Source organism: Pteropus vampyrus, unplaced genomic scaffold, assembly GCF_000151845.1.
Source record: "Pteropus vampyrus isolate Shadow unplaced genomic scaffold, Pvam_2.0 Scaffold24, whole genome shotgun sequence".
Lineage (NCBI taxonomy): Eukaryota > Metazoa > Chordata > Mammalia > Chiroptera > Pteropodidae > Pteropus > Pteropus vampyrus.
The window spans coordinates 5172873-5197425 of record NW_011888805.1 but is presented as its reverse complement, the minus strand read 5'-3'; the positions used below and the strand labels follow the sequence as shown (position 1 = coordinate 5197425).

The 24553-nt window shown below is 38.8% G+C and overlaps 1 protein-coding gene and 1 pseudogene across 7 annotated transcripts in view; one reads left to right on the top strand and one right to left on the bottom strand.

Moving 5' to 3' along the window:
* Positions 1–130, bottom strand: part of LOC111737144 — a 3128-nt pseudogene extending 2998 nt beyond the window's left edge.
* AIG1 (androgen induced 1) overlaps positions 1–24553 on the top strand; it is a 197852-nt gene that overhangs the window by 163462 nt on the left and 9837 nt on the right. The window contains exons 4-5 of one of the 7 annotated variants that reach the window (XM_023528371.1): positions 1074–1189; positions 12538–12634. The exons of 1 other annotated variant lie outside the window; for it this stretch is intronic. In XM_023528371.1, the coding sequence (XP_023384139.1) occupies positions 1074–1189; positions 12538–12619 (198 nt within the window). In that variant the 3' untranslated portion in view covers positions 12620–12634. Of the gene's footprint in view, positions 1–1073; positions 1190–3500; positions 3619–7844; positions 8015–8705; positions 8783–8834; positions 10419–12537; positions 12635–24553 lie in introns of those variants that run through there. 5 more of the 7 variants (XM_023528373.1, XM_023528375.1, XM_023528370.1 and 2 more) reach the window with 5 other exon arrangements.

The following is a 24553-nucleotide window of genomic DNA, read 5'->3' as shown; positions in this document are numbered from 1 at the left end:
ATTGCAGAATAAAGATTCTTTCATAACCATTAAGAAGGTACTAAATAGAATTCAAACTTGCTGATGGTTCAGTTCTTCTTACTCTTGGGAAACTCTCCAGTTTTGGAAGGTAATCTGTATGCTGACCCATTTTGACCTAAGAAGCTCTTTGTCCCTTATATCTGTCCACCAAATTTCAATACCAAAAGTACTTGATTTTCCTTTCTTCCCACCATATAGAAGAGATAAATTTCATCCCCAGCCTGATCCACTGAACTGAGTACCTAGAGTAGCCAGTGGGTCTGAAAAACAAATAGTAGTATTCCACCCAGCTTTTTAGCATCTGTCTTCAAACATCATGTCTAAATGCATCTACAAACAGGCACATTTTTTCTGGAAGCTAGTTTGGTATTATTTCTAACCTGCTCCTGGTACAAACGGAATTTAGCATAATGTATCAACAGCCTTAAAATCTTCATAGCTTTTGACTATAAGAAAGTAATTTGACATTCAGAAAAGACTTCTTTAAAAATATATTTATTATGGTATTTTTAATAAATGAAAAATTGAAAATCTTTTACTGCTTAATGTCCAAGAACAAGAATTGATTAATTTGGTACGGCCGTAAAATGGAATTTTAAGCAACTAAGGTAAGGGTTGATATTCTGGAAGAATTTCTAAAATGGCATATCAAAATTTTCATGCTACAACCCAAAACAAATTTGCACAGACAGTATGATCTGAACCATGTATAAATAATTGAACAAGGGATGAAGATATAAACCCACATATCAACTGGTTATTTTTATTTCTTAGGTTCTAATTTTCTTCCTGTACATCTTTCTGTATAATAGAAATTTCCCGTAACAGACATAAATAAAATTTCAAAATTCAGATACAGCAGAAAATCCCAGCAGAGCAATCGATGCGCTCATGTCTTCGTGTCCACTCTACCTCTTAGGTGAGCCATACACACTGCTCTCTGCTGTTTCGCTTTTGCTAGGAATTTACACTCTCCGTTCTCCTGCCGGAGACAGAACAACTACTGTGGGGCTATGATGAGACTGTGTCACCTGGTCTCTGTTCTTTTTCAGCACACAATGGTTTTGCCGTTTATATTAATCGAGATGAGGACATCACACCATGCATATCCCAGCAGGAGCAGTGGACTCGCCGCCGTATGCATCTTCTCTGTTGGCTATATATTATGGTAAGGACAGTGCCTGCTGGGCTTTTGTATTGTATTAGATTTTGCACTGCTAAATTTGGGCACATATTTCATTATGGATATAATCACTAACAGATTCACACTGCGTGCCTCGTTTGGTCCAAGACCTGGGCTTTGTCTCATTTCCCCAGATGCTTATATTTTTAGAAAGTATATGCCAAACCTCACACAACAGGAATTTGTTGAACAATCCCATGTAAGCAGCGGTTCTTCCAAGGCTACATTTTTCAGCTCTTTTTCAAACTAAATGTTTTTCTTGGACACCAGTTTTATTGCTTAAGAGCTTTTTTGCTTGGAATTTTTTTGTTGTTGCTTTTGTTGGGGAGGGGGGAGGTGTAGCGAATGCAAATGAGGACAGAAAAAAATGACCTCTGAGAGAAGTGACTTTAAACTTCATAGGAAACAAGTGAAGATGTATGTTTTCCTGAGTCCATTAAAAACCTATTCCAGAATTAGCTTTTACATATAGCATGCATTTAATAGTTTTGTTTTTTAAAAATTGGTGTAAATAAATTACAAGAAATCTCCAATTGGTTTATTGGGCACGAATTAATTCCAAGTAGGAGATGCCAAATTTATCTGATAACAATTTTTGCCTGATGAGTTTATTTCATATTAATTTTAGTTCTTACCATGTTTTAATGTTTCAGAATTATTCATCTTAAGATAGAAAATTTCTTATTTCTCTTTATAATTCTAAATCTTCTTTGATATATTAGCATACACAGAAGAAGTCCTTCCTGCCAGCATTTCTGCCTCTAAGTACTCTCTTGTCCTGAGTTCTAGGTCACCATCCTCCCCCTTTAAGCCTGAAGGGATGAATAACATTCTTCCAAAATCCCCAGAACTATGCTTAATCCCACCAAAATCCTGGGGTGCTGAGGGGAGACCCAGCCTCCAGCCAGCCCAGAAATATAAAGATCAGTCCAATACTTTACATACTTTGCATGAATGATCTCATAATGCCCCAGATCTAAACAAACGGAGTTTGCTTCTAAAAAATCATGCCTTATTAATGGATCCAAGGTGACGTCCAGACTACAGACCCCAGAACAAACGTATATAATGTTTATTCCATCTGCCACTTCATCGACTAGGCAAAGACCGTTCGTGAGCACTGGGGGAATATTTGTTTTCCTAGTCACTTTCTAGATTTTGTCTTTCCACCTAAAACATTAAGTATTAACTTTATCTGATAGGAAAGTTCCAAATGATCAGGGCTCATAGGTGAAGCATGACTGTGAAATTATGTCTTAAAAGTGAACGTATGTGCTTTATACATATGAACTTGATACTCATATGAACTTGACTCTTACCTTTCAGAAGAGTCATGTGGGGAAGCTACACAGTTATTCCAAGGATGCTACAGTGTTCATAACCTACCTGGAACTGACTGACTGTAGCATTAATTTAAACATCAAATGTGCTTCTTCCCTCCCTCCAAAAAACACATTCTCCTTACTTTGCACCTGTATTTACTTACCTGTAGGACGGGAATGTTTTTACTCTGGGAACTCTGGGTATTTCTGTGACTTCATTTATGTGCCACTAAATCATCTGAATCTCGTAGAGCACCAGAATTCTCAGGAATGACGTACTTTCCAGTGGCTTTTCTTCCACTGTGGGTACTATCAGTCCACATTCCAAAGAGACACGTGGGAAATACCACGTAGTCTTCATTATGGACCCCCAAGTCCCTCATTAAAATGAAGTATTACTCAGGCTTTTCATGCCAAGTGAGGCTTGCCAGCTCTGCATCCTCCCTAAGCAAACCAGTACTTGTTTGGACATGTATTTGCATTAACCAGCAAAATCTCTCAGATGTGTTCTGAGAAAGCTTTCAAAATAGATTTCTTCCTTTGGTGTTCTGCCTTAGGCATTCATAGCTACGCCAAGACCTAAACAATGTCCCTCACATCATGTCATATCATATAAACCCAAGGATTTTCATTGTTATCGAAAAGGTACTCTGGCTCTTACTCCCTTTCAGATTATCTCAGGGCCAGTGTACCAGTGACACAACGGCAAAAGATTCAGGATATGAAATCTTTTGATAGCATACCAGGGTCATGACGGAACATTCCAGAACCTCATGCCAAAATGAAAGAAAGCATACCTCATATTACGTGCTAGTTATAAAATAAAGAGATCTCCCTTCCAATTCTCTGTATGGTTGAGCTGACTCTATACCTCCGAGGCTGTTGGCCAGGCTGGCTGGCTGCTTCGCTCTGTTTCTAGCTTGCTCTCCATTCTCGCAAGTCTCCCTTCCTATCTGAATGGGTTCTCTTCCTAGGTTTGGACAGGAGGCGTTGTGAAAGCAAGGGATCCTGAAACTTGCCCTCGCTACCTGGAGCCCATTGAGCTTCCACTCTCAGTGACTCCATCTCCAGCCCCTATCCCAGGCTGGCCCATGCTCAGCATCTTGAAGTCATCCGAAACTCCTTTCATGGCCACTTCTACCTCCTCACACTTCTCTTAACACTCACTCAGGTGTCCAAGACACAAGCATCTCCTTGTCCATTTACGATGGGCTCCTTAACTCCTTTCCTGCACACTTCCTTCCATCATCACTCCCCCCAACATTTCTGTACCCTATTTGTGGGATTTCTCCTAATAAATGAGATGATCCATGTATCTTATACAGGATACAATACAGAGGCCCCCTTGGTGTCGAATGCAATAGCAGTTATCAGGAATTGTAATGAGTGCTGTTCTTTTAAGTGTTGCTGTGCCATTGCTTTTTAAAATAGTATATTATTTAGTTCCCAAGCAGCCCTTTGAGATGGGCATTATCTGGCCTTTTTTACAGGTAAGGAAATTAAAGCTTAGCGAGACCACATGACTTGCCCAAGGAAAAGCCACTGTTTTGTTGTGTTGTTGTTGGCAGAACTATAGTGCAAACCCTGGTGTATGGATGCAGACTCTGTACAATTAACCATGCTCTCCACTGCCTCTGACTGTGTGAAGAGTAACTCTGTGGAGTTTTTAGTTTTGTTTTTGCTTTGAAGAAATACATCAGAAGCAGCCATGTCTAGTAGTTAAGGACACTTCCTGGGTTTGCATTCCGAATCCTCCCCTTAACCTTTCTGGACTTTAAGTTATTCAGATGGAAAATAGGAACAAGGATAGTATGTACCTCATGGGACAGTTGTGAGGACTCAGTTACTGTATACAGACACATAGAACAGTGCCTGGCACACAGTAAAAAGTTTCTATATTTATTATTATTATTATTATTATTATTATTATTATTATTATTATTTCTATATTTGCTGTAATATAGAGCACATAATGTTTTTTATCAAGGGTTTGAGAATCCTTTCTCTTTCTTTAAATAATTCTCACTCACTCGTACACTCCTCACTTTAAAAATCCAGACAACACTCAAGTATATAAAATATCACTTCTGTTTGTTTTTTAAGTTTCAAAGGACCACCAGATAAGGTGGGAGAAGGGAATGAGTCCTCTCAGCATCATTTGCTGGCTCTCCCCATTCTACTCAGACCTCGCTGTTGAAGTGTTTTGGAGCTCAGCCCTCGGTCTTGTCTTTTTTTTTTATTTAATAATTTTTAAATGTTATGATGGTAAGAATACTTAAGATCTACCCTCTTAACCTAGGCCCTCTTCTTTTACTACCTACTCTCTCTAAGTAAATCCATTCACTCTTTGTTTGCAACTACCTCCATCCCAGATCCCCGGCTCAGATCTTTCTCCTGATACCCATCCACATGCCTCTCACACTCAACAATTTCAAACCAAACTCATGCCAATTTCAAACCTACTTTCCCAATCACGCCTTCAAATCTGTATCCCTTAGCATTGCCACCCACCTAGTTGTTCATGCCAGAAATCTCTGAGACATCCTCAACCCATTTCTCTTGGGCCTACTACAGTCATTCACCAATTTCTGGCTTCTAGACCTCCAAAGTACTTTAGAATTCTTACACTTTGCTCCCTCTCCACTGCCAGCACCATGGTGCCAGCTTCAGTTCTCTCTCCTGAACCACTGCATAGAACATTCCCCCACAGCTAGGAACCCTGTCTATCTGCAGGATTCTTGGGTGATCTTTAAAAAACACATATGATCATGCCAGTCCCTTGCTCAGAGAGTATGGATGATTTCTCATGGCTTCTAGGGTTAGAGTCCAATCTTCCATTCCATGGCTTATGGGGGCCTACATTACCTGACCCCTCTGATCTCTCTAGCTTCATCTTCTCCTCCCTTTGTTCACAAGCTCCAGCCACAGTTACCTTCTCTCTGCTTGTCAAGAGCAACATGTTACTTCCAGCATCAAAGCTTTCATGTTCTCATACCACCACTCAATCCCACCTCTCCCCCAATCCTGTCTCCCACAATTATTGATTCCAAATCTTACTTATCCTTCAAGTCTCAGTTTAAATATCTCTTTGTCTCAGGGAGGCCTTCATGGATTCCAAAGTCTTGGTGTAGCCTCTCTGTGGTACACTACTGTAATTTCCTGTTTATTTCTATCTAGGGAGTTTAAAATACAGTTGTAGTTATATGGTTATTTGGTTAATTTTTTTTTCAAAGTCTGCCACCAGATTTCCTCCCGTAATGATCTAGAGCAAGAGAAAGATGAACAGCTGAATTGAAAGAAAATAAAGAGAACTTTCTGGTCTGCAGTTTTCTAAGGGGTAATACAAACACATTTTCTTTAAACACCACGTCAATCAAAATGTCAGAGAACTTATTCTTAAAATAGAATGCTTAATAAAAAATTTGTAGCAGTATATGAGTTTTAAATGCAAGCATATAATGTAGGGGAAATTAAAAAATATATATATTACCCTTAGCTCAATAGTAACCATATAAAGTGTTTATAATACTTCTACCATCCATTTCTCTAATATTGAATTTCAGCTTTATAGCCTCTTCTCCCACCTGCCTGACTTATTTAAATTGCCCACTGAAGCTGATAGACTTTTAGAAGGAACCTCACAGATGTGTTCCTGCCACAGCGAGATCCTATATGGGAAATGACCCAAGGCAGGCAATAAAAACATTTCAAGTAGAGAAGAATCCATTTATTAGCCAAATTATAGCCTTCTAGTTGTCTTTGGTGGTATGAGAGCATGTTGAAGACTCGGACCATCTTTGGTGGCTACCTGGGAGGGATTATGTGAACACCTTAAAGGTGACCCAAGCCCTGCCCAGTCACACGTTTGGCAGATGGTTTCCAGATCCTACAATAACTGGAAGGTTCCCAGACATTTATGTCTCCCCCAGCACCAAGCAGGGCCAGGATCCCAGGAGGCACAAAATAAAACTGAAAATAAAGTAAATATTCAGATAAGGAGATATCGACACCAGACTTGAGTTTATTCCCCAAGAGTCAAAAAAAAATTTACAGCCAAAAATACCTTTTGTTTGAGATAAAATGGAAATGGGAAGAGAAATTTGGTTTAAAATATGTATGCAAAACTTTGACTTTATACATTGAAGTAGATCCATTTACCTAAGATTTTTCAAAGAGAAGGAACTAGCTTGATTATTATTATCATAACATTTTAATTCTCCCATAATCTGAAAGATCTGGGTCCATGTTGGCTCAAGATTAAGTTTATTAACTCTCAAACAAGTACGTTTTGAGTCCCAACCATGTGTCAAGCATTGTGCTAGGTACAGGGGTAAATAATGTATAAAGCTTTCTTTATCTCTGCCTTCAAGGAGCTAACAGTTTGTTGAAGGATAAGGAAAATAAAAAAGCAATTACCATACAGTCGATAGGGGGTTATTTATAATAGAAATACAGGGGATTCAGGATGCTCAGGGGAGCATTCCATAACCCAGACTTACAAGGTCATGAAAGGTTTCCCAAAGGAAGTGACATGGAAGCTGGCCCTTGATGGTGAGTAAGATTAACCATATGAAGGCTGGATAAGAATGTCCCAGGCAGAGAAAAAACATGGCCTAGAGGCAAGACAGAGAGAATTGTAGGCAGTCAAGGAAAATCAGTGCACCTGGAGCCATCAACATTTTCCCTCCTCCAGTCACTATGATCTAAATTCTACTTCTTTTACAGATCCTACTTTGAACCAGTTTTTTGTTTGTTTGGGCGGTTGGTTGCTTGGTCAGTCGGTTGGTCGATTCACCCGTTTCTTATGAAGCCGTGCTCTCTCTGGCTGCTCCTTCTCAGCCTCCTTGATGAGCACCATTCATGTACTCATTTCCCAATGCTCAGATCCTCTGAGCCAACTTTCTTACACTGTCTCTCACCCATATCCTACTTCTTGGCCAGAGAGTTTGTTTTAAAATGCAAACCTGGTCATGTCAACTCTCCTACTTAAAACTCTTCGATAGTGTTTTGTTCCCAGTTTGGTTCCCCTTCCCCCCTTTTTTGGGTAGCACTTTTATTTTTCCTAATGCCATGATATATCCTTGGGCTGTGATATTCTCACATGACAGTCGAAAAACAGGATGTGTAAGTCATCCTTAAAAGCTGAGAATTACGTACAAAAACCTTACGTAAATTAAGACAATGCATAAATTTGCAAGTACAAATACAAATCGTTTCGTGACTATAGTGAGTTATTTGGTCCTGTGATATCCTGCTGGAAAAACATTGGATAAGAAAGAAAATGGAGTTTGAAGGCTTGGATTAACTGTGTTTTCTAGCTCTGTGGGAAGAATGCGAGAAGGAAGTGACAATCCATTCATAAATTCATATCAGCCTCTAGAGAAATCCAAGAATGGTCATTCAAACTCTGTTCAGATGTGATCGGGCCCTAAAAGAAATTGTCAGTCAGCCAAAGAACCATCACATGAGGCCAGCTCCTTTCCATAAATACGGTACCCTTAGCCTACCTTTGTCACACAAAATGTCCAACTAAATGTACTAAACTTTAAATCAAAGGTATGTACAGAATTTTAGAAAATGTATTATAAATAAATAGTTAACTTGATAACAATGTGAAGTAGTGCTATCTGCCTGCCTATCAGATCAGGATATCTGTCTTTTTTAAAAAAGGCATCTTCCAGGTGGATGAGTCTAACATAAGACGTATACCTCTGCTAGGGCAAACTTGTACTTGTGAACTGACTTGTACTGAAAGTGCGGTGCATCTGCCAGCAGTCCATTTAAAAGTATTCACAGTAGCCAATGGACAGGCCCAATTCACCGGAGCCCTGCTGCTCATCCACATCTGCTGGAAGGTCAAGACACTATACTTGCACTCGAAGGAGTGATCATTTTAATTTTCATCATGGTTGGTTCCAAGGCTATTACATTTGTTTGTTCTAAAGTCAGTAACACCAGAGTACATGAGAATACCATCAGACCAGACAGCGCATGTTGTGTTGGCATATAGGTCCCCTTTTCCAATATATGCATCACATCTTATGGTTGAATTGGAAGTGTTCTCATGAATGCCACGATTCCATGCCTAAGAAGGGTGGCAAGAAGGAGCTTCAGGATCTGAGACCCTCTGATTGCCAGAGATCCTCGACTGACATTAGGACCTCAGTTCTCTTCTCCAGGGAGCACAGCTGGCAGCAGTAGCTCCTGTTTGACATCCTGTTAGGGCAGCACCACTTATGCTTGACATCGTGTATAATTTCCTTCTCTGCTGTGATAGTGAAGCTGTCTTTTTTTCTCACGATCTTCAGCAATATTTTTCCAAGTCTCAACTAACCGTGTCCAGAAATAGGATAACATGAAGCAGGTGTCACCCTCATAGATGGGCATTATGTGGATGACTCAATAGCCCAAATCTCTACACCCAGCAGTATATGACTAGAGTCATACAGCCAGAACAGCAGCAGGTGTAACTGGACTACTAAAGGTGTCAAGTAGGACCTATGACAAGTGGCCTTGAGTTTCACAGGAATTTCACTAAGGAGAAAACGGTGTTTCTCAGGACCAACAAGAATCACTGCAAAAGATGTTATGTCTGATTCCCCATCTCACCCAGAAGAAATAGAGCCACGTTCAGTAGCATGGAAGGTACACCTCTCTCATTTGGGTTCATCATCCATATGGTTCTCTGTCTGCCCCATACCTACTGTGACATCCGGTGTCTTGGCCAATGACAAACTGGGGGTAACCAGGCACAGTTCTTATTGTATCCAACAGAGACACCATTGTTCATGCCTGAGCCACTCGTTGAAGAAAAGATCAGTGACTTCTTGATTCTTTCATTTGCCGCATGCATGTAGACAGAGAAGAAGTGGGAGTGAAGCAGTGATAGCATCTGGAGAGCTTTGTATTGCTGGGATCCTTAAGTGCCCTCAAAGGCCCTGTATGACCTTACCATGCCTACCTATGCCACCTCACCTTTTGTCCTTGTCCACTCGCCCTCTACTCTTCAGTCACACTCGACTTCTCCATCCTTCAGACATACCATGCTCCTCCTTACCTCAAGACATTCACAGTGTTCGTCCCTCACCTGGCACTCTATTCCCAGCCCAACACCTTTACCTGCAAAACTCCCACCTGCCCTTGATTTTATCTTATACATCACGTCTTCCAGGAAAACTTACGGATTCCCTAATCTCGTGTGGGTCTGTGCTTCTTCCTCCCAGTTTCTTATTTGGAATCACTCTTGAATGTCTGGCTTTCATTAGACATGGTGAAGACTTGTGAGTGAGATCGATGCCTCTTATGCTCGTTGCTGTTGTCCCCACCTCCTCACGGAATGTCTGGCTCACAGAATTTGTTAAACACAGAAATGAATGAATGATTGAATGAAGGCTATAAGTAAATGTTGAGATTTGGTGACCACAAGCTGAATGAATGGTGATCTCTGAGCTTCTATTTTCTTCATCATGTGAAATGATCAAAATGCGAGAAGGAAGGTGGATGAATTTTTTGTTTGTTTTGTTTTTTTTTTAAAGAAGGAATTATATAATAAACTCCTATTACCCATCACCTAGCTTCAATAATTATCAATAAAATATTGCCAAATTTGTTTTATCGACACCTCTACGTTGCTGGGTTTTTAATAGAAATGTAATTTGCATAGCATAGAATCCTCCATTTTAAAATATACAATCCAGGGATTTTTAGAATATTCACAAAGTTGTACATCCATCACTACTATCTAATTCCAAAACATTGTTCTTGCCCCAAGAAGAACCTCCACATGCTTTACACAGTTACTCCCCCATTTTCTCTTCCCTCCAGCCCCTCCAGCCCCTCACAGTGATTTTCTATTCTGAGCATTTCATATAAATGGAATCCTACAATATGTGGCCTTTTGTGTCCGGCTTCCTTCACTTAGAGTGTTTTCAAAGTTCATCCATGTTGTATTATGTATTAGTACTTCATTCTTTTTTGTAGCCAAATAATAATCCATTGTATGAATATACCATATTTTATTTATCCATTTACCAATTGATGGACATTTGGGGATTGTTTCCACTTTTTTGACTAAAGATGGACATGTGAAGTTATGAAGAATTCACATAGTTAAAGGGAGAAAGAGCAAACAGGAAAACAAGGAATTCAGACCACAGAGAGGGCCTGGTCAATTTTGAGACTACAGAATAATGCTGCATAGTCATATGATTTTATGGCCCACAAAACCCAGTGAAGTGAGCTCTGCCTCTTCCATACACCTGTTCTACTAAACTTCTTGTGTTCCATGAACCTTCTTTGATCTCTCTCACCTCTGACATTTGCAATATTCTCTGTCTGGGGATCATTTTCTTCTAGGTCTCACCCCCACTCACAGTCTATCTTTGAGTCTCTAATCAGATGTTACTTCCTCCAGGAAACCACCCCTGACACTCTGGGCTCGTATTGGGTGTACCTTCCAAGTACTCTCATGGCATCCCCCAGTCACCTTGTCATAGCCCTTAAACCACTGGGTTTTGAAATCTCACCCTGCACAACTACTTGGCTGTAAGCTTGTGCCTGACACTACCGAATATATAATGGGCTCAGCAAATTGGAAGGAAGGGAGGGAGGGAGGGAAGAATAAGTGATGCACATATTCAAAACCATGAATCCATGAGGGTCAAAGATGCTAAGGAGGGCAGGATGGTAATGTGGATTTCGTTTTAAAACAATAGCAGTTGTGACTCCTCAGAGATGAATTTTCGCAGCTGTCAAAATAAGTGAGAATTGGAATGATCGATGTTTGTCAAAACATATTTATTTGTATTTCTGGACAAGTTTTCCATCAAAGTTGAAAATAAATCTTTCAGAATATTAGCTTATCAGTTCTCCAATTTTCTTTCTTTGTCCACATTTGGTGTTCCATTCTTGAATGAAGGTTTCTAGAACAAAATGGGAAGAAGCTATTCACTCAAGTAGACATAGGTAGAGAAGAATAGGATACTAACCAGGATTTTAAATATAATCTAGCATTAGACATAGTCTCTTAATTGACATTGGAGAAAGTGAAAATGTTTTCAAAAGAAAGAGAACCACTAGTGATAAGTTCCTCCCATCATCATCGATTTTATCTCATTTTTTCTTAGCTCTGTTAAAATTTGGGTATGTACACTCCAAAAAAATATTAAATTGTGGAAAATCAGGATTTTTAACAGCATATAGAGTTAATAGGGATATCACCTGAACTTGACTAAATAAATCCTTCTTTAAAATATCCAGCCATCTAAAATACAGCTACATTTAAAACATTGTTATGATCTAAGCCTTTGAATGAATTTCTTTTGAGGAAGGCACTGTGTGGAGGAAGAAATATCTAACACATAAAAATTAAATGAGTTTGATCTATTGAAATACAGCAGGCAACGATCCAGCTTTTTAGTTTGCTTTTAATAGTTTATTTCCAAGAGTATGCATCTTTAAACTAACTATGGAACTTGTTTTTATAATAGACAAATAGTGGGAGATGGCCTTAAATTGACTCTTGCTTTGCAATCCAAAATATAACTTAATGCAGGTTCTTCTGTGCTTATCTAATAATGAGGTTGGACAAGAATAATGCTGCCTCAGATTGCAATGTTCAAGGCATTCATTAAAGTTACTAATCAGTGCTCTTGCATAGAAGCTTTATGCGCTTTGTTGTGTGGGGTTTGCTTGCATTCAAGTACCAAGGAGCTCACCACAAAGGCCATCAGGTAGGTTTCCATGGTAGCAGTCCTTCTTTTGTTATTTCCATTTGTAACATAGACAGTATCCAAATACTTATTGTGTCACTGCTTAATGAAAAGAAGTTGAATATTGGTAGTGCCAGCATAGTCAGGAAGCTGGTCTTTGGGTGCAACGCTAAGGGAGGGCATGCTGTCTACTCAGATTGTCTCTCAAGCAATTTTCTACCTAGCAAGACTAGTGTCCCTTTGATCTTACTACATTTATGTCCTATTAATGACCTTCAGTGTTCTCATAGTATTGCTCTAGGAACAAATGGAGCTACATGACGAATAGAATTGTTTCATCAGTGCTGATTCCTACGAAAGACAGGTTTATGATCATATACTAGTAAGACTGCACTGTAAAACTATGGAAGAAAAGAAAACGGCTTTTCAAGATATAGGATAACATTGAGGAATGAAAATAGCTTTGGATTTTTGATGTGTTCATGTATGTGTTCATTTTTACTACTGACTCAACACCTGGATTTGCTCATTGTCTCTGTTGTTTAAAATAAATACGTTCTGCTAAGTGTCACTTCCCCTTGGTTGTGAGTCGATTATCTGAGACCCTTAGCAGCTAAGGGGAGCTTTATTATGTAGTCTGTCTTGTTTTAACAGAGATTACCAGGAAAGTCAACTGGTGCTCAGTCATTTAAATAAAGAGAAGAATTTACTAAGGCTTAGCATCTGTTCTTCCATACAGTCCTGCCAAAGCATTGCTTCTGCCACTTAGGAGAGAATAAGAACTGTATATCTTAATTTAATTTACTTTTCTCTTTCTCACAACTAGGAGATCTGTGAATGTTTATAACTGGTAAGATTTTAGTGCTTCAGTTTTGGCTACTTTAATTTATAAAATTTTCACAAAGCATTGTATGGCTTCCCTTTATAGTGTTAGTCTTTGTTATAAGTCGTCTAAGTAGGTGTAACATGCATGGAAGTATGTAAAATTTCTGCCATATATTACACATATTTTAAAATACTTTTCAAAGAAAAATTTGATGGAGAACAAGAATTAATAAGGAATTAGATATTAATTTGGCCAGTGAGGCAGAAATGAAAAGAATCCAGGATTGAGATGAAAGAAATTTAAACTGAATCAAGGGTTGAGGGTTTGAAGTTGTTGGGAAGCAACCATTCGCCTTTTGGATGATGTGGATGATAGCGGGGATGTGGGCTTTCCCAGTGGACAGACAAGAATCAGATCAGGGCAAAGGAGAAATTCATTGTCAGCAGGACTAAAAACCAATGGGAACTTACTGATCAAGAAGTAAGAACTATGAGTGGGAAGGAGCGGGAGCAGAGCCTCCAGAGCCAGGCCCGAGGCAGAGCCAGCCTGAGAGTCTCTTGCTGCTCCCAGAAACCTAACAGTGAACCAGACCACTCTTTTGGAAGGAAGAAGGCTGCCAGTTGTTTCTGGAGTGTGCAAAGCATCACCGATTTCCCATTTTATAAATTAGCAAAAATCAACATATTGGCCTTTGTTTAATAGATATAAATGTAAAATTGCTCTTCATTTTGAATGCAGTTACCAGTGTGGAGGTGGAAATTTTTTCTATTTTTTAATTCTAAACCATCCTCTTTATGGATTTACCTTCATTTGCTGATCTATTTGTATTAAATTTTTATACAGTACTCACTACGTTGTCTGTGCCGGCTGATGGAGACTCAAAGATGAGTGAGACCAGTGGTGTAATGCCAAGTAAAACCCTTGTGTTTCTGGCAAGGGGAGTGAAAAAGTAACCATTTCAAAATATACCCAGAGCATTCTAAACAACAAAGCCCATATGAGAAGGGGAAAAGACTTCACCAGAATGATGTAGACCTGTGGGAAGGGCAGCTATCCAACTCTAGCCCTATCCTGCTTTTCTTTCTCACAGTCCAGGGACACAGGCCCACTTAAAGACTAAGATTTAACCACATCATTATAGAACACATCTCCATCCCACAGCTACCAACCACCACATCAGCAGGGCTCCGGTATAATAGTTGATTACAACTGAGAGAGCTACAAGACACAGACTCAATTTAAGAAGGAGTTCTTAGGGAAACTTAAAGACAAAGGGTAGAGAGAAACAAGGACACTAAAGAACATTGAAGCCTCTGACACCTATGGCTATAGCAAGCATCAACACAGCCAAAGTTCTAGCTAGAGTAACAAAGTTCTATTTACCTCAATTTCTAGTACCAGAGACACGATGTCACCTTTCAAAAAACAATTACAAAACATAATAGTAAAGAAAAAATAGAGTCAAAAGAGACAACACAAGCATCAGAACCGGATATGGCCCAGATTTTGGAATTATCAGACAAGGAATTTAAAATAACTATTATTATTAATATTTTAAGGGCTCTCATAGTAAAAGCAAACAAATCAAAAACACTAACAAAAATGGAGAATGCCTTTGCTGGGCTCATTGGTAGACTGGACACAGCCAAAGACAGAATCAGTGAGCTTGACAATAGTCAATAGAAACTTCTCAAACTGAAATGTAAGAGAAAAAAGAATGAAAAAGATGGAACAGAATATCCAAGAACTGTGAAGCAAGTTTAAAAGGTATAACATACCCAAAGTTGGGATACCAGAAGAAGAGAGAACAAAGCAGAAGGAATACTTGAAATAATAAAGACCAAGAACTTTCCAAAAATGATGACACCGAACCACAGATCCAGATCCAGGAAGCTCAGAGAATAACAAGTAGAATAAGTATCAAAAAATCTACAAATGTTATATTCAAGCTGCAGAAGACCCAAGACAAAATCATGAAAGAAGCTAGGGTGGGAGATGGAGGTGAGGTAACACTATTTACTTATAGAAGAAAGAGAACAGGATTTATAGCTTCCTCTTCATCAGAAACCACTGCAAGCAAGAGAAAAGTGAAGTGAAATACTGGAAGTATTAAAAGAAAAAAACATCCATCTAGAACTCTCTATATACTGCAAAGTTATCCTCCAGAAGTGAAGGCAAAATAAAGATTTTCTTAGACAAACAAAAACTGAGGGCCCACGTTGCCTGCAGACCTGCCCTAGAAGAAATGTTAAAAGATGTTCTTCAGGAATAAGGAAAATCATATAGCTGAGAAAATCTGATGTACATAAAGGAAGAACATAGAAAAAGGAATAAGTAGAGGTGAAATAAAAGTTTTATTTTTCTTATTCTGAATTGATCTATTAGAGAAGTGTTATTCAAAGATACAATAATAACAATGTAATGGGTGATTATAGTATGTGGATAAGTGAAATGAATGAAAATGAAGTTACAAAGTATGGAAAGGAAGAATTGAGCATACCCTGTTAATAGATATCTGCACTACCTACGAATTGATATTTCAAAGTGGATTTAATTTGTTCAAAATTTGTATTGCAACTCTAGGGAAACACTAGAAAAAATGCAAAAAGAAGTATAATTGATATTTTAAAAGAGAAGACAAAAGCATATAAAATCATTAAAACCAGAGAAAACATAAAAGAGGAGAAAGAAGAAACGAAAAAGTACAATAAAGAGAAAATGTAAACAGGGTATTTATTAATCCAGCTATATCAATAATCACTTTAAATGTGAACAGTCTAAATACAGCAATTAAAAGGCAAAGATTCACAGTAGATTTAAAAAAAATACCCAAATATGTGTTGCCTACAAGAAGCCCACTTTATATTTAAAGACATAGATAGGCTAAGAGAAAAGGGATGGAGAAAGATATAACATGCTAATACTAATTAACGTAAAGCTGGTATAGCTAGATTTATTTCAAACAATGCACACTTCAGAACAAAATGGAGGAAAACTGGATGCTTTCTCCTTAAGATTAGGAATGAGGCGAGGATGTCCCCTCTCACCATTCCTATTCAGCATTGTACAGGAAGTCCTAACTAGTGCAATCAGACAAGAAAGGAGACTAAAAGATGTACAGATTAAGAAGAAATATTAAAACTGTCTTTTCACAGATGACATGAATGTCTATGTGGACAAGCCCAAAGAATTAACAACAACAACAACAACAACAACAACAACAACAACAACAACAAAACTCCTGGAACTAATTAGCCACTGGATAGAATGCAAAAAAATCAATTGATTTGCTATATACTACAAATGAACAGTTGCTATTTGTAATTGAAAACAATAACATTCAAAATAGCACCAAAAAATAAAATACTTAGAGATAAATCTTATAAAATATATACAAGATCTATATACAAAAATTAAAACGTTGAAAGAAGTGGAGAGATAGTCTATGTTCATGGATTGGAAGACCCAATATTGTTAAGATGGAAATTCTTACCAGCTTGATCTATATATTCAACACAAGCCTAATCAAAATCCCAGCAAGTTACTTGTTGGAGATTGACAAACTGATTCTAAAGAGTATGTTGAAAGGCAAAAGACCCAGAATAGCCAACACAGTATTGGAGAAGAAAAAATTGCAGAACTGAGACTACCTGACTTCAAGACTTAGTCTAAAGCTCCAGTAATCAAAACACTGTGGTCTTGGCAAAAGAATAAACACAAAGATCAATGGAACAGAATACAGAGCCCAGAAATAGATTCACCTAAATGTAGTCAACTGATATTAAACAAAGGAGCGAAGACAATTCAGTGAAGAAAGGATATCTTCAACAAATGGTGCTGGAACAATTGGAAGTCCATATGAAAAAGAAAAAATACTGAATCTAGACACAAACCTTACACCTTTCACAAAAATTAACTCAAAATGCATCATAAACCTAAATGTAAAACTCAATACTGCAAACTTCCAGAGGAAAATACAAGGAATTTAGGTTTGGCAAAATTTTTAGATATAACACCAAAAGCATAAAGAAAAAAAATAAATACTGAAAACTGATTTAGGCCCCCAGAATGTGATATAAATATATTTGGTGAATAAAGAAAAAAAATGGGAGTGTTGTTAGAGCTCTGAACCCATATATTTCGTGTTAGGAAGCCAGAAGATAATATCTAAAATCGATAAATTAAGAAACAGCAATATAAGGCTATTTTTAAGAAATATGGATATAAAAGCTAAAAGAAATAGCTGAAATTGTTGAATGTGGGTTCCTCTGAAGAGAAAGAGAGGGCATGGAAAGAGACTAAAAATTGCAGTTGGATGGAGCAGTGAGTTTCTGATATGCAAGCTTTCTAGAACTTTTGATGGTTTAATTCTGACAAAAAATTAAAATGAAGGTAAAAAAAAGAACCCTACAACTCAACTTGAAAAAAATAATAATTGACTCTACCACTCCTCCTTCGTACTAATAAGAACATAGTACTAGAGTGTCATCTGATGTCTGTATCACTGTTAGACTGGGAACCCTGTCACAAGGGCGAGGACCACATCTACTTCATATCCTGCTACATGCACGTGTCTGAGACATTCTAGACACTGGTACATGTTTGTCGAAAGAAAAAATAAACATTTAGCAGTTGTAGAAGCAGCATGCAAAGGACAGATGTGACGATTAATACAGAGACGGCTTCACTGTAATTTGACACTGGGCACTGCCACGAAGTGGGAGCTCAAGAAATGTCTGCAATTTTTGCTATTAAAGAAGGTTGGCAATTAAAGAGAGAAAGATTGGTAGTCCAGGGAGATTGCAGGATCATGAAAGATGTAATCATGGCAGGGATAACTAGAACATTGTTTGTAATCCTAGAAATAAGAATCTACTAGAAGGAGAAGCACAAAATGTACTAAAGAGACACTACAGATCATGTCCGCAAAACATGGGAAATTGTGATTTTCTGTTGTGGGATTTAGGATGTGCCTCCTCCCCTTCCAGAGCTGGCAGTTTAAACACCTCTGTTTCTCACTACCGCAGCCAACCCCGATGGTCGCTTGGGCCGTAAGATTTTCTTGCTGACTACACTCCCCGCTTTCCTTCAGAAGGAACACATGTTCCCTGCAGTGTTCAATGTGTCGACTTTGATGCTTGGCACCTATATGCTTTGAGAAAGTCTAAATGATTAAAGTTAAGCAAAATCAGTATGAATTTTACCATGGGAAATTCGAATTGAATTCTTTCCAGAGAAACATCGCTGTAAGACCAGGTAGGCTGTGGAAAGTGGGACTCAGAGGAAGCAAATCATTTGAAATCAGTTTAGACATATGCCAGGACATGTGTTGGAGAAAGATATTTTGAAGCAGATTATTGGCCTTCCTATGTGGATAAATTATTCTGATATTTATGATTGAGAATCAGGAAGAAAACACATTCCCTCATTACTTCATTACAGGAATTCAGTCTGGGAGGCACGCACAATTTGCCTCTTTCCCCGGGGATGGGTGGAGAGACTTGTAACCGTGAAAACATCTTTGTGTGTGAGAAGTACAGAAAAATATTATATATTTCTGCCTAAGGAACAGCAATGGAAAAATTTTTTGTTTGTTATGTTTACTTTTTTTTTTTATCTAACCTAAATCGACGGTGCTGAGAACTTTACATTATCTGATGACTGCATCTCTAAAGTAGGCAGTTTATACTGCTTTACCAAAGGGGAAACTGAGGCTCAAGAAGTGACATAATCTTCAAAGTGACCTACTACTATGTGAATGAGCTGGAAATATATCCAAAGAATAGATGACATAGCTATGTAGACGGGACTGGCTACATAATTTGATGGGCCCAGTGCAAAATAAAAACGTGGAGTCCCTTGTTCAAAAATTATTAAGAATTTCAAGACAGTGACAGCAGAGCATTAAAGCTAGTGTGGGGCGCTTCTGAGCAGAGGGCCGCAAGGCACTGCAGAGGATGCACACCCGTAAAGACAGCCCCGATGTATAGATACAGCCCAGGCTCTGTAAATCTGGGCCAGCTCCAATGAGAAACTTGGAAAGTCTTTGATGAATCTTGAATCATGATTATACTTTAAAGATGGCCTTGAAGAATACTCTATTAAACCCACAGTAAGTGAAGGATTATATAACCATATATGTAACTCCTAAAATTATCTCTGTAGTTGAGCTAGAGGATATTTCTCCACTGCTTCAGATGAGATTCTTCCATCCAGCATTTGCCTGTGCACCGATGCATTCATTCTCCAGTACTTCCACACATAACACCAAAGAGAACTTTTTGAGCCCTGTGTCCAGAGCCCTGTTCCCACCTAAGCAGACGTCCTTTGTCATATTTCCTGGGCCCTACAGTCTTTTCATAGGAACCTTGGCAGCACCTCTGCACCGTGATCTCCTCAAGGGCACACCTTTGCATCGCCACTGCTGTTTGCCCCATCTGGCACAAGGTGGGGGCTCAAGAAATGTTCGTTGAATAAATGAATGAGTACATGAATTCCAGAAAACTCCAGTAGAATTCTAGATTTTCAACAATGTAACAAGAACCAGTCTCCATGGAGTCAATACTCAAGACATGGTCCAAGGGGCCATTTAGAATGGTTCTACAATGACACGCTTAGATCTAAAGGGTGAGGGTCAGTTCTGAAGTCAGCATTTGAGCCCAAAGTCAAAATGGCCCTTGAAAAGTCCTTCAGAAGCAACAGGTTGGAGGTGCCATGTGAGACACACAGAGACCTCCTGTGTGAGAAGGTAATGCACATCCCTTATCTCACCCCACCCTGGGGCACATGCTGCCTGCCAAGCAGTGCAGTAAATTCCAGTAGTCTAAATGCGTGTATGGTGTGGCTGTTTCTTAAGAAGTAAGTCAATGCCTTCTCTGAAGGAAGTGTTTATTACTTTACTCCTGCAGTGGTTTTCCTCTCCTCTGGTGAAGCTATAAAATCTGATTCCTGAATTTTACAGGAGACTCAGTCTTGTGTTAAAACTTCACCCAAACTGACTTATCTTACATCTTGCAAACAGTTCTATATTTCACACATTTCTATAACGAGCATGAATTACTTTTAGAGTCGGTGGGAAAACAAGAAAAAATTTACACAGAGATTTTAGACTTGGATCGTTTTTTGTTCTGAGCCCTTTAAAAGCCATCCAGAGCCCTATTCTCATCCATTGTATCCTAGGGGAGCCTGGCGTAGAGGCTCAGAGCTACACCACCGAGGTATGTATCCCTGCTTCTCCACTTATTGCACTTCCTGGAGCCTCAGTGCCCTCATCTGTAAAATGGTACTGCTGAAATGCTGTCCCCAAAGAGTTGCTCATGTAGAACGTTTAGCACAGTGCCTGTCGCTAAGAAGTCAATGGCATTGGCTGTCAGCTGTTACTGCATATAAATCTGTGTCTTGTGTCTTATGACTTAATAGTCTAGCTGCCGAATAGCCTAGCTCCTTATCAAAATATGAATAATGAAAGTAATTTTTAAATCCCTTTTAAAATAAAACTATTCTTAAGAACTGAAAGGTCATCAGTAGTAAGATAGATAAGTATGTCTGTCCAGAATAAATAAGGGTGACAGAGACAGCAAAGGGAGGGACAGTATGACTCCTTCAATACAGCTCCTGGAGGGCTCCGGTGACCACCACAACTCAGGATTTATGTGATAGGATGACATTTGGCCATATGGCACAAAGAGCTACTGAGTTTGCCAAGACTGATTTTTCTTTACTTACTATATATCATTTATACCCATTCAACATCCAAAGTAGATTTAAAAGATACATATACCACTTGGAATCTGAACGTCTTGCTTCTACTTTATAGGTGGGAATTCAGTTTTCTAATTATTCTCAATTCTCAAAGATGCTGTCCTAACAGACATTGTCTACTCTACCCTTGAACCACGTGTTCGCTGGCTTCAAAACTACGCTTTTCTGCCTTCCATGTCACTAGCCCACCTGTCTTGGTCTCCCTTTTGCCTCATCCTCCTCGAATAACCCCTTAAATCTTGATCCTTTTCAGGGCTCCCTCATGGACTCACGTTCTTCATACCTTATGCTCTGCCTGGGCGATCTCAATCTGTTCTGGTGGCTTTAACCACCATCTTTTTTTTTGCCAATGAACTCAATGTCTGTATTGCCACATTAGTCTTTTCACTACAGTCTGAACCCATGTCGCTGCCTTCAGGATATCTCCGCTTAGATATCTCACAGAGACCTCAAATTCAACATGTCCAAACCGAACGCGTCATCGCCTCAAACCAACTCTCTTACAGCTTTCTCTGTCTCAGGAAAGGGCAGCATTCTCCACCCAGTTAATCAAGCCAGAAATCTATGATTCATCCTTAACTCGTCACAGTTCCCTCACTAACTAAATCCAGTAAATCGCCAAGTTCTCTTAATTCAGTTTCCTAAATCAGTGCTTTTCAAATTTATTTTACTGTAAATTAAAAAAAAAATCTTTTGCATCATGACCCTGCCAGCATGCATGTGTGTGCATGTATGGACACACATGCACACACACATACAAGTGAAACAGAACTTTCACAAAACAATTTTTATCATCATATGGGCAAGGCTTTCTGAGACTTCCTATTATGTTTTCTTCTGTTCTCACTTTTTAAAATGTTAGTAACCAGTGGTTACTGGCAAATGTTTAACAAACAGCTTATCTAGAGGCTGGGGAGGGAAGAGCCTGATGTATAACATTTTCCATTCCTTGGTATAAATACTCTCGCTGTGGTTGGATTTAAGCTACCAGCCAAGCAGCTTGCAAATATCTTAAAGATCCATCAACCTGCTCTCCTGACCATCTCCATCATGCCACTGTGTATGGCCTACAGTTTGATAGACGCTAGCCTAAAAATCTCATAAATATACCCTCTAATTCTCATTCTCAGTGTTAACCATTCCAGTCCCGGCCACCACTGTTTCTGATACATTCTGATCTGTTTCACATTTATTTGATGCCCCTCAAAGACTTCCTGATGTCCACACTAAGATAGAGTCTACAATTCTTACCATGGCTTTAAAAGCCACCCACAGTGTGGTGCCTGCCTGCCCCTCACACCCTCTCTCCCTTGATCTCAACCAAAATATTTTCTTCTTGAACATCTGGGAGTTCTCCCTTGCTTTCAGATCTTTGGACATACAATTCCATTCGGCTAGAAAGTTCTTGCCTCCCATCTTCCTTCAATTAACTCGTACTTATCCTTCCTATCACAGCTTAAATGCTACTTCATTCATTCTTCTACTATGTGACAAGCATTGTGTAAGTGCTGAGGATACAATGAGAAATAAAAATAGACACAGTTCCTTATCTCCCAGAATTTAGATACTCTAGGAAGGGAGAAACATTATTTTAAAAAGATATCATTCAAATCTAAGTACTAATAAAAAGAAGAGCTAAAAAAATAAAAGAGATTCATGGTTCTCTAAGAGCTTATAAAATCTGACCTAGTAGATCAGGGAAAGCGCTCCTAAGTGGTGACTGGTTAGTTATAATAGTTGAGCTAAGATATAAAGGAGAAATATAACTTAATTAGTCTAAGGGGTGGATACCTAATAGCATAGGCAGAAAGAGGAGCACGTGAAAATCCACATGGCAGGAAGGAACATAGCAAAATCAAGGAACCAAATGAAAGCTGGTATAACAGAAGCAAGGTATGGGATGGGGGTAAACGGGTAGAAGTCACTCTATGAAGAGCACGCTAGACTTTGTTTGAAATCTGGGTCTTTAACAAAAAACAATGGGAGGCCATTGACATATTTGAGGCTGGGATATAATGTGTTCAGCTTTCTGGTTTGAAAAGATCACTCTGGCAGTTATGGGGATAAATTGGAAGGTGACAAAAACAAATGTGGAGACAAATTAGAAGCAATTACAGTGCTCTAGACAGTGGTGATCAGAACACAAATTAAGATGTTTGGGATGAAGATAGGGGAAAAAATCAACAGATTGGAGATGTGACATAACCCTAACAAGACAAGGTAATAGATTGAATATGTGTGATAAAAGAGAGGGAAGTAGCAAAGGTAGCTCCCAGGTTTGAGTTGCAAAACTGAATAAATGGTGTTACCATTTGCAGAGATAAGGAACACCAGACGAAAACCAGGTTTGAGGGAAAACAGCTTGAGTTTGACTGTAGGTGTATCGAGATCGAAGTATCTTTACGATGTGCAAAATGAGATGTTTGAGGACTGTTCAGTAAACTGTTCAGGAACAGAGGAGAGATCTGGATGAAGACATAAATTCGTGAGCTATCTATGTAGAGGTAGTAGACATAAAGCAGCGGACATGCATGAACTCATCAACCGAGAATGCATAACATGAGAAGAAGGTTTAAAAGTCAAACCTTAAGAAAATTCAACATTTAATGACTGGATACTGAAGGGTGAATTTACAAAAAGATCCAAGAAGGGCAGCCCAGAGGGTAGGAGGAAAACTAAGAGAACTTTATGCCAAAGAACCAGTTTGTGTGGGTGGCGTATCAAGAACAGAAGTCAGACCATTGTGAAAGGAGAAATTAATGTGAAGTATAGATATGGAGTCAATGACTGTAGACTCACTAGAGAAGTTTGCCTTTGAAGAGGAGAGCTACAGAGCAGTATTTGTGAAGTTGAAAAATATGTTTCTTGTACTTTAATGAAAGGCATTGGAGCATATTGATCAGCTGTGAAAAACATTGATTTGAAAGAGAGCTGAATAGACAAGAAAAAGAAAGACTAATGGTGTGAGATTCAAAAACAGCAAGGAGTGATCCCTGTGCACCCATGATAATCCTACACTTAACCCTTCATTAATTCTGACCACACTTGTCATTTCTCCCTTAATATCTCTATTCCTCCTTAGCCTGTACTGCATGAAGACTAGCATCGCCTTTGCCTCATTTACTTCTGTATCCCTCGTGTGTAGTACAGTATTCAGATAAGAGGCATTAATAAATGTCATTTTAAATTGCACATTAAAATGAGGGAAATTGGAGGTACATTTAATGAAACAGACCATCCTAGAAGTCTTAGGATACTATAACATATGCTTATATATGCATGCACACATGCACAATCATAAGTTTTTTAGGCTAAAGTTAAAATTGGTGTCATTACCTTAATCAGAAGGTATTTGGGCATTAAGACAAGAAGGCCTTAGAATAAGATACAAATTGAAAGTCAACCAAGAACTAATAACTCTCCACAAATAGATGAGCAAGGCCATGAGTCACTTTTGAGCAGAAAATTGAGGTCTGATTATATCAAAGAAACAAATAGTGAAAGCACAACCTGTTAGGACAAGTGGATGCATCACTCACCAATCCGGGTAAAACCCCACTTAACAGGATTTCTGCATCTGAGATGGTTTGATAACCTACCAAGTCAAGAAAACTTCTTTAAATGAAAACCTTTACTTCATTTTCGGAGGCAATGTTAAATGCCTCATTTAGAGAAGCAAGTCCATGCAGCAATAAAGAAATCAGGTATGCATTCCTTTCTTAATAAACAG